Below are 10257 nucleotides of genomic sequence, written 5' to 3'. Positions count from 1 at the left end.
ATGTCTGGGGGATTATTTAAATAAGTGGATCTGGGTGGCACCTGATCCACAGAGACCTTGACCAGGATGAATAAAATGGTTCTGTTTTCAGAATGAATTGTAGGTCTTTGTCTGTCTCGTGTAAATATATTTATTTATTTTATTTATTTAAAATAAACAAAATAAATAAGGGCAGTAATAGCTCAGGTTGCCGGTTCAAGCCCCACCACCGTATACGGCCCGATGCTTTAATTTGACCGGCCCCTTTAACCACAGCAGCAATACATGTTGTCTGGCCCCTGTTCATCTTCGAACTCACAGTATTATAACGGGAAAAAATAACAAGAGGAAACAAAAATTGGCCACCCGGAGTCTCAGTAGATTATACGGCAGCGATCCAGCGGGTGGCGCTCCAAGCATGAGGGGAGTGATTGGTGCATCAATAGAGAGATGAGTGACCGCAGCCACTGAACTGTGTTGCGAAGCAGTTAAGTGGGATTTCGTTATGAAAATCCTCGTGTCCTGTGTTAGTTTCATTAAAGCTAATGCTCTTAACTACAGGCAGCTTCAGGAATTCTTGTCTGAGCTGAAGATGTGCTTTACTGAGATCCGCTGGCTGAGTCGGGGCGAGTTTTGAAATGTTTTAACGACCTGCTCCCGGAGATCAACGCATCCAAAATCAAAACTCAAACACATTGTTTAATTTTTATGCTTCTCTTTCCATTGTGAGCTCCCCGATCTCAATAAAACATGCACTCAAAGTAACTACCGTTTTCGGGAGCATCTGCATCTGTGTGCAGACTTTTTCGAAGTTGAAACACCTTAAATCTCCAACCAGATCCAGACTCACTGATCAACATTTATTAGCTATTATGACTGGCAGTAACAAATATGGAACCTGATGCTTACTCTCGTCAGGCAAAAGCAGGCTCACAGTTCACACTGATTTTTTTAAGGAAACACTGTATGAGGAAGGATAATGGAAATTATTAAAATAAATAAAAATTTCTGCATTATCATTATGAACTACAATTATACAAAGCACAGACAATACATCCAGTATACATAGAAAATAGCTTTTTTGGGTGTGTTTACTATTTCACCTGCGGTCCGGCCCCCCGAAACACTGAAGAACAGTAATCTGGCCCTTCGGTTAAAAAGATTGATGACCCCTGCCCTAGATAAAAGCGTCTGCTAAATGTCAAAAATGTAAATGTAAATTTAGTGTATTTTACAGACAGTGCAAGTCTCTTTTAATGCCACACGAGGGCGCTACAGCATCAGATATTATTTATGGCTATTTTTTAACGTAATTTTGTTTACATTTTCTAAAAAACATTTTTCGTTTTCTATTTATTTATGTATTATTTATTTATTTTTTATTTATTTATTTTCTATTAATAAAATATGTATGTATTATTTATGTATTATTTATTTATTTTCTATTGATTTATTATTAATAAATTATTTATGTATTATTTATTAATTTTCTATTTATTTATTATTTATTTTCTATTTATTTATTATTAATAAATTATTTATTACTTATTTATGTATTACTTATTTATTTATTTTCTATTTATGTATTATTAATAAATTATTTGTTTATTATTTATTTATTTTCTATGTATTTATTATTTATTTATCTATTATTAATAAATTATTTATTTATTATTCATTTATGGAACACAACTAAACATTTATATCGATACTGTGTTCGAACACCACCTGGTTTGCATCTATAAATGTTATAATAAAATATAATATATTGCCACACTTTAATATTCTATCCCAGGTCGCAGCAGGTGGTGTTGGTGCCGCTCAGGTTTAGGGTCCTGATGACCTGGGTTTGCATCTGGTCACTGGTCGCTGGGAGTGAAGCATGCAGCAGGTGAACTGGCTGCTCCTTACTTACCTCCCTAAGTGGGTGGAATGGTATGCGCCGTACCCACCGCGACCATGCCCATGATTAGAAAAGAAGAAGACAGCACACGCAACAAAGCGCTCGTCTGAACACCAGCATCGCCTGAGTCTGTTGCTATGGCAACCGTCTCCCGGTAATAAACCGCGGGAGAGGCGGCAGGCGTTGTTAGCTGTGATGCTAATGCTAACCCGTCTTTCTTCTCCATCACAGCACAGCACAGCACATCACATCACATCCTCCTGCTGCTCTTCAGCTTCAGCAGGACCTCCAGCTTCAGCAGGACCTCCAGCTTCTTCTGTTCCTTCCTTTTAAGAGATTTATAGGAAATATTAGTGGACGCGGTTTTGCTTTCTCTGTCCGTTAAAAGCAAGTTCTGTCACCTATAAAGAATTACCAGGGTGTGTGTGGGTGATGTGCAGCTCCGAGCGTTACAGTTCTGATATTTTACTATCGGTATCGGTATCGATACTTTGATGATCGTTGATCAGAGTCCCGATGTCTCCACCGTCATCAGGAGAGAGCAGCAGCTGCACCGTTCCTCATGAACAATCCCAGAGAACCAGAGAGCAGGTGAGAGCCCAGGGACATGTTCATTCATTCATTCATTCATTCATCCTGTTTAGGGTGCAGATGTACAGGCTACAACTTTAATGCTACAGTGATAGTGTTAGTAGTTAACATGCTTTTCAGACTGACATTCATTCATTCATTCATTCATCCTGGACAGGGTGCAGATGTACAGGCTACAACTTTTATGATACAGGGATAGAATCAGTATTTGACGTGCACTTTAAACTGACCCTCATTCATTCATTCATTCATCTTGATCCTGGTGCAAGTGTACAGGCTACACATTTAACTGTACAGAGATAGAATCAGTAGTTGACGTGCACTTCAAACTGACTTTCATTCATTCATTCATTCATGTAATTAACTAACTCGGGCAGCACACAGCAGACACTAGGAAGCAGCTCAGCGTGAGGTGCTCGACTAAAAATCAGAAGGTTGCTGGTTCATGTTCTGTTTGGCTTCTGGTGGCAGGCAGAACGTTGACAAATGCATGGAAAACTGAAGTATGTCTGTGGGAATTTGTGCCCATTCGTTTAAAAGAGCATTTGTAAAGCTGGGAACTGATGGTGCTCATGAAAGCCTCAGTCGGTGTTCCGGTTCATCCCAGAGCTGTTGAGTGGTGCAGGACACTGGAGTTTCTGAGCTTTTCTTCACGTCTTTATAGAGCTTGTTTTGTGCTGGGACAGGAAAGGACCTTCCCTAAACTGTTGCAATGTTAGAGGCATATCGTTTCCTTTATATCACCGATTTATTACAACAGGAGAACTGACAGGGCTCGATAGGAAGAAAATAGGGTTCAGAGCGCAGGGTCAGTCATTGTACAGTGCATTTGGAGCTGAGAGGGTTAAGGGCCTTGCTCAAGGGCCCAACAGTGTCTGCAAGTTTTCTCCTTTGTTTTTTTTTGGACAGTTGCTTTGTCTTCTGTAAAAAGTGCTAAATAAATAAATAAATAAATAAATACATCTGACTTGACATGGCAGAGCCAGGACTCAAACTCACACCCTTCCAGTTGGTATCTGACAGCTCTACCCACTAGATTACTGCTTTGATAACAGTAAAACCACCACAATAATATATCACGTCCAAGATTCTATCATTTTTAGCTGGGTTCATATAACGAGCTCCTGAGTTTGAGCGGATCTTACTTCAGATCTCACTTCAGATCTCACTCTGATCCTCTCATTAAAATCTGTGATCACAGATCTGCAAATGGAGACGAGCGCTGATCTCACTTCGCTCACAGCCGTCCGCACGATGTAGAGTTGTGAACCCTGGAGTGGTTGGCTGGCGTCGTGGGGCTCGTAGGGCGAGGTGGAAAAAAGCTGCATCAATAATTTAAAGTCAGCTGCTGTGAAGTGAAGTGTTGATCTGAAAGCCAGTCAGAGCTCAGAGCGGCGTGGAAATGCTACTCAGCGCTGTTTCTTTACGTAATTAATAAAAATGGTGGTAATCTGGTCCCTCTGTGGTTTACTAGACGTAACGTAAAGCCTCCACGAGGGGGCGTGCGTGTACAAGCTTGTTTTTTATGTGCCTGTTAAAATCGGTACCTTTAATACCTAAGTGGTTAACCCTCCCGTCCTCTCTGTCGTCCCTCAGCAGCGACCCCAGAGGCAGTCCCTCTGCCAGGCGCTATGGCACAGGTCGCACTGGAAGTGCTTCCTCCTCACGCTGCTGATGTACAGCTGTGCGGTCGCCATGGCATGGTGCCGCCTGGCCGAGGTGACCCGCCTGAGCTTGGACGGCAAGTCCGCGGCGTTCCACGACAGCGCCTGCTCCGACGGCTACGTCTACATCCCCGTGGCCTTTCTGCTGGCGGCGTACGTGCTTTACCTGCTGGAGTGTTGGCACTGTGCGGTGCGCGCCGACCTGAAGTACAAGGCAGATCTGGAGAGCGTGGTGGAGCTGGTGCGGCGGATGCAGCAGGCCACGCCGTGCATCTGGTGGAAAGCCATCAGCTACAACTACGCGCGGCGGACGCGGCACGTGGCGCGGTATCGGAACGGCGACGCCTACAGCGCCACGCAGGTCTACCACGAACGGGTGAACACGCACACCGCCGAGGGCGAGTTCGACTACGGGAACTGCGGGGCGAAGGACGTCTCCAAGCAGATCGCAGGTCTGGAGGAGTTCGGCATCACCAAGCTCCGGTTCACCAAGTGCTTCAGCTTCGCCAACGTCGAGTCGGAGAACTCGTACCTCACTCAGAGGGCGCGGTTCTTCGCCGAAAACGAAGGCCTGGACGACTACATGGAGGCTCGTGAAGGTATGCACCTGAAGAACGTAGACTTCCGGGAGCACGTGATGGCCGTCTCGGGTCGACTCCCGTGGTTCTCGCGGCGCTGCGTGTTCTGGCTGGCGGCGACCCTGACTCTGTCCTGGCCCTTGCGCGTGTTGACGGAGTACAGCACGGTGTACCTTCATTACCACGTGGAGAAGCTCTTCGGGTTCGATTACGTGCCCTACAGCCAGAGCATTCCCAGGGTGAACACGGTCGACAGCACCGAGCTGGAGTGGCACATCCGCTCGAACCGGCAGCTGGTCCCCAGTTACTCGGAAGCGGTCCTGATGGACGAGCCCCGGCCGGCGCTCCTCGACTCCTTCACTCAGCAGAGCTGCGAGCGCTGCCGGCCGTCCCTGAGCGCCTCGTCCATCTTCTCCCGCAGCGCCCTCAGCCTGCTCTCTCTCGGCCACGCGTACGGCAGCCTGAACGACGGCGCCGCCCCTGAGCGCCGACCGCTGTCTCCTCCGGGCTATCAGGACGCGCTGCGCTTCCCGGTGCTGATCGTGCACCGCAGTGACGGCTGCCTGAGCCGCGAGCATCGTTCCGTCCGCTGCAGCGGCTCCTGTGTGGAGACGTCCTTATGACCCGGGTCCAAAAACCGCCGGAGAGGTTCAGACCACAGATCTGCTGGATATTTTACCAAGACTGAACACAACAGAACAGCCTCATGATCAGGAATGTATTTTTGGATACAGGTACTGTCGCTTTAAACCTCAGTAACAAATGAAACTGACCGTCAGGGTTTATTTATGGCAAATATGACTATGCATAACAAAATATTCAGCCACAAACAGGAACTTCCATTATTTATAGCAATACTAGTCACACAGATCATTCATTTATGATTGTAACACCAAATCTGATTACAAGTAACGTTACAAGTTACAACGTTACAAACAAGTAAAATTAATAAACCTTCCTAGATCGTTAAATGAAGTTAACATGCTGTCGACCTGGCCGAGCGTCCAACAGGCACGATTGGCCGTGTCTGAGGGGGGTAAGAGAACAGGGCTCCTCCTTGCTGCTGCGAATGCGACCTCTGCTTGCCGGTCAAGGTGCCTGCACGAGGGCTGGAGGTGGTTACAGGTAAAGACATGAAGAAAAGCACCACCGGAACACCAACATCAGCACCCAGCCATACACACGCTGTCATCTTTTGACTGAATGGGCACAAATTCCCACAGACGTACTTCGAAGCCTTGTGAGAAGCTTCTCAGTGGAGCGGCTGTTCTTATATTTACCTCATAACCCCGAAACTTCTTCACATTTGCTTCCTTTTCTTCCAAGCTGGGATTTTGCTCTGTATGGGACGTTGTCTTCAGTCTGTAATGCAGTTAATAGTCCTATACATTAATCTATATGTTTATAATGAAGACTTTATAATTCAGTATGGACTCAGGCTTAAACAAACAAAAACAGTCTAAACTCAAACCAATAACCTCAAGCAAGGTGGCCATTAAAACTTTAAATATTTATAATAATATTTTGCATTAGTTTGACTGGCTTCAGTAAGTTTTTTTGATGCTTTGATGTCACTTTTATATTTTTATATTCATTATTTAACCTGGATTTAGTTTTTTAACGTTATTTATGTAACAGTAGCGTGTTGTAAGTGCCTCAGAGCTGCCAGCACTCAGTTCTGCTTGGGTTCAGCAGACGGATCCACTAAAGTCCTGTCAGAGACCGACGGGTGTAAGAATTTAGTCAGATGCTGATTTTTACACCCTGGTTCAGTGACACTTCTTCCACACCGCTGCCTGATTCAGGCTGAATTACTTAGCGATTTATTTTGGTAGCAAAACCTGACGAGTGTTTATCGTGTTTCACTCAGTGGAGCTTCTGCTGTTATTCAGTTCTGTGATTATGTGACGTTTTGTGGTTGTAGAATCTTTTACTGTTATCATTCATCAGCAATAGAACTTAAATTAAATTTATAAATGCTTTAATACAATTCTCATAAACAATATAGCAATGTTACACTATTAATGGAACTACTTTTATAAACCCTGTTTCCAGAAATCTTGGGATGACGTTATAGAATAGGAACACAGGAAAATTAAGAGTAAAAGATATTTAGGGAAGTTTTTCTTACTACTTTTGTCATTTTAACAGGTTTAGGAGAATCAACACATTACAGATTCTTCTTTTTATTGCAGATTTAATTATTAAATCCTAATGTTACATGATCAGTGGACGTCTGTACTCAGATCATTTTGCTAAATCCTCATTAACATGATGTGATGTCTAAACACAGTTTGTAGATTAAAGCGTTTATATTTAATATAATCCCGTTTACTAGTTGTTCTTTTTTTAATAAAATGTGTAATAAGGTTCGTTTGTATCGACACTTTTTCTATGTTTAAATGTCGGTTGATGTTGTGATGCGTTATTTGTAATACCAGATCGTTCCTTCTTTTCTTTCTTAGTAAATAATTTTATAACACGACAAAGCAGCAGGACTTTGATTTATATGATATATAATATTTTATGTGTCATTAATAATTGTCTGTAAAATAAACGAACGAAAGATGAAAACTCGTCATTTTTTACAGCCGTGTTTAAAATCACAGTCATGAGCTTATAAAGAACCGACAGAGAAAGAGCATAAAAAAACATACAGAAACTGTACATGATGTCTTCAACACTAAAATAAAACAGTTTCTTTCCTTCTTTTCTTTCTTTCTCTCTTTTTACTTTCTCTTTCTGATGTTTCTTTTATTTCTCTCTCTCTCTCTCTTTTTCTCTTGTATCTCTCTGTTCTGTCTTTCTTTCTGATGTTTCTTTTCTTTCTTTCTTTCTTTCTTTCTTTCTTTCTTTCTTTCGTTTCTTTTTTCTCTTTTTCTTTCTTTCTTTCTTTCTTTCTTTCTTTCTTTCTTTCTTTCTTTCTTTCTTTCTTTCATTCATATATTCTCTCTCTCTCTTTCTTTTTTTATTTCCTTATTTTTCTGAGAGTAAGAATCATTGGCTGGATAAATCCTGATGACCCCCGTAATTAAAATCACAGCCGTGAGCTTAAAGAACCGACAGAGAAAGAACATAAAAACATACAGAAACTGTACATGATGTCTTCAACACTAAAACTACAAAAGTTCTCTCTTTCTCACCGTCTTTCTCTCTTTTCTGTTGTTTCTTTCTTCCTCTTGTTTTTCTCGTTTCTTTTTTTCTCTATTTATTTATTTATTTATTTTTCTGAGAATAAGGGTCAGGATAAATTCTGATGACCCCTGCGGTTCCTCTAAACCCCACGTGCTGATGCTGCTGTTATTCGGTTCTCTCTGGTGATGCAGCAATTTCACTTCCTTTTTTTATTCTCGGCTTTTTTCCGTTCAGCGTTTGTCTTTAGAAAGTGATAAGCTTTGATACGACCTCAGGAAGGTCCTGATATTAAATCTGCCTAAAGAGAGAGAGAGCACATCACCCCAGTCCTGGTGTTACAGGATCACAAATCTAATCCTTTTACTCCTTTAATGGATCTGCACCAGCGTATTCAGGAGTCTTTGTGGTCGTTTGCTCAGTCGCTCCTGACTGTGTTACAGTCCCGGTTTAAGCTCAGGAGGGCTTTTCAGACGTGGGACGGCTGACCTGTGGACATTAGATCCGCACCGTCCACTACTGGTGTGAAATCTAAATTAAAACACTCAGCAGGTGGATTGGCTTGATTAAATTCCCACCACATGTGTGTGTGTGTGTGTAAGCTGAGGTGTGTGTGTGCTGGCTTTAGTGTTTCAGGGTCAGTCTTCAGTGACCCTGACCAGGATTGAGCAATTTCACTTCCTTCTTTGTTTCTTGCTTTTTCATCTAGTCATTGTCGTTCAAACAGTGAAAAGCAAAAAACAAAAACACCCTCCTGTACCCACCACAACACACTTGTTTTTAAATCTGCACGTCTGAGTGAATGAGCTTTATGTTTGGAGAACATGTGATCAACCCAACAGCACTGTACCTCCTGTAAAGCATGGTGGTGGTAGTATTATTCTATAGCAGAGGTCACTAACAGGCGGACCGCGGTCCGGATCCGGACCCAGAAGCTGTCCCATACGGACCCGGACCTACAGCCAAAACAGAAAGTTATGATTTGAAACCTGACGGAGCGCTTCTATTTTAACCGGCGCAGCTTCTGTACCATTTACGGTGTATGAGAAAACGCACAGACACCAGAGATCACGTGACACCACTCAGCCAATCAAGTCTGTGCATTCCAGTCGGTAAACACTGCAACTCTACAGATGAGAGAGTTAGAGGCGAGTTACATGTGAAAAGACGGTGGAAAGAAAAAGAAAGATAGCGAACGTAGAACAAACGAAGGGAGAGATACAGACGACTGTGCAGGAGAAAGTTGAGAAAGGACGAGTGAGACAGGAGACAAATGACGCTCTCCAAAAAAGAAACGTGTACAGCGAAATTACAGCATTTAATCTGTGATGGACTCAATTCTGTTCTTACTTCCCACTGGAGCACAATTTATTTTTATTTTCTCCTAATTTGATAAGAGAAAGGTTTGATAAGGTGGGGCGGTCCGGGTCCTCTCTGTGTGGAGTTTGCATGTTCTCCCCGTGTCTGCATGGGTTTACTTCGGTGCTCCGGTTTCCTCTTACAGTCCAAAGACGTGCAAGTGAGGTGAATTGGAGACACTAAATTGTCCATGACTGTGTTGGATATAAACTTGTGAACTGATGAATCTTGTGTAATGAGTAACTACCTTCCTGTCATGATGTAACCAAAGTGTAAAACATGACGTTATAATCCTAATAAACAAACAAACATTTGATTTGACAGTCAGTTATTGATTACATGCAGATGTTGATACAACTACTAGGCTACTTATATATTATATATATATCAATATATATATTATATGTTATACAGTGATAGCTCAGTGGTTAAGGTACTGGACTAATAAACAGAAGGTTGCCGGTTCAAGCCCCACCACCACCAAGTTGCCACTGTTGGGTCCCTGAGTAAGGCCCTTAACCCTCAGTTGCTCATTGTGTAAGTCGCTTTGGATAAAAGTGTCCGCTAAATGCTATATATATATATATATATATATATATACATATATATATATACACTGTATATATAGTTAAACATTCCGGACCTTTGCTTCAAGAAATTTTCTCTAACTGGACCTCTTCAAATTTTAGTTGAATACCCCTGTTCTATAGTATAACAGATGTTTTGTTGTCAGTCACAAACACACACTGCATGAGAAAATCCACACAGATACAGGGAGAACATGCAAATTCCATACAGAAAGGACCCTGGTCACCCTGCTGGGGAATCAAACCCAGGCCCTTCTTGCTGTGAGGCGACAGCACTACCTATTAAACTTCAGTATATTGAATGGCGTGGTTGACGGTACCTCCTGCTGAAGTGACTGAGGGAACAGAGAGAGAGGGAAGCAGAATTTGGTGTTACATCAGAGAGGAAGTCACGTGTCCCCGCAGGTTCATTTAAGTGACCTCAAACCTCTTAAACGTAAGTTCAGACAGAAGCTTTGTTCAAC

General features: G+C 42.6%; 1 protein-coding gene across 1 annotated transcript; it reads left to right on the top strand.

The window, feature by feature from the left end:
• Nucleotides 1-2398: 2398 nt before the first annotated feature.
• Nucleotides 2399-5487, top strand: tmem151ba (transmembrane protein 151Ba). The gene is made up of 2 exons (XM_063000987.1): nt 2399-2473; nt 4070-5487. The coding sequence occupies exons 1-2, from the start codon at nt 2399-2401 to the stop codon at nt 5336-5338; spliced, it is 1344 nt and encodes a 447-aa protein (XP_062857057.1). The 3' UTR covers nt 5339-5487.
• The last annotated feature ends 4770 nt before the right edge of the window (nt 5488-10257 follow it).

This window comes from Trichomycterus rosablanca, chromosome 9 (assembly GCF_030014385.1).
Source record: "Trichomycterus rosablanca isolate fTriRos1 chromosome 9, fTriRos1.hap1, whole genome shotgun sequence".
Lineage (NCBI taxonomy): Eukaryota > Metazoa > Chordata > Actinopteri > Siluriformes > Trichomycteridae > Trichomycterus > Trichomycterus rosablanca.
This window is presented reverse-complemented; position numbering and strand designations above follow the sequence as displayed.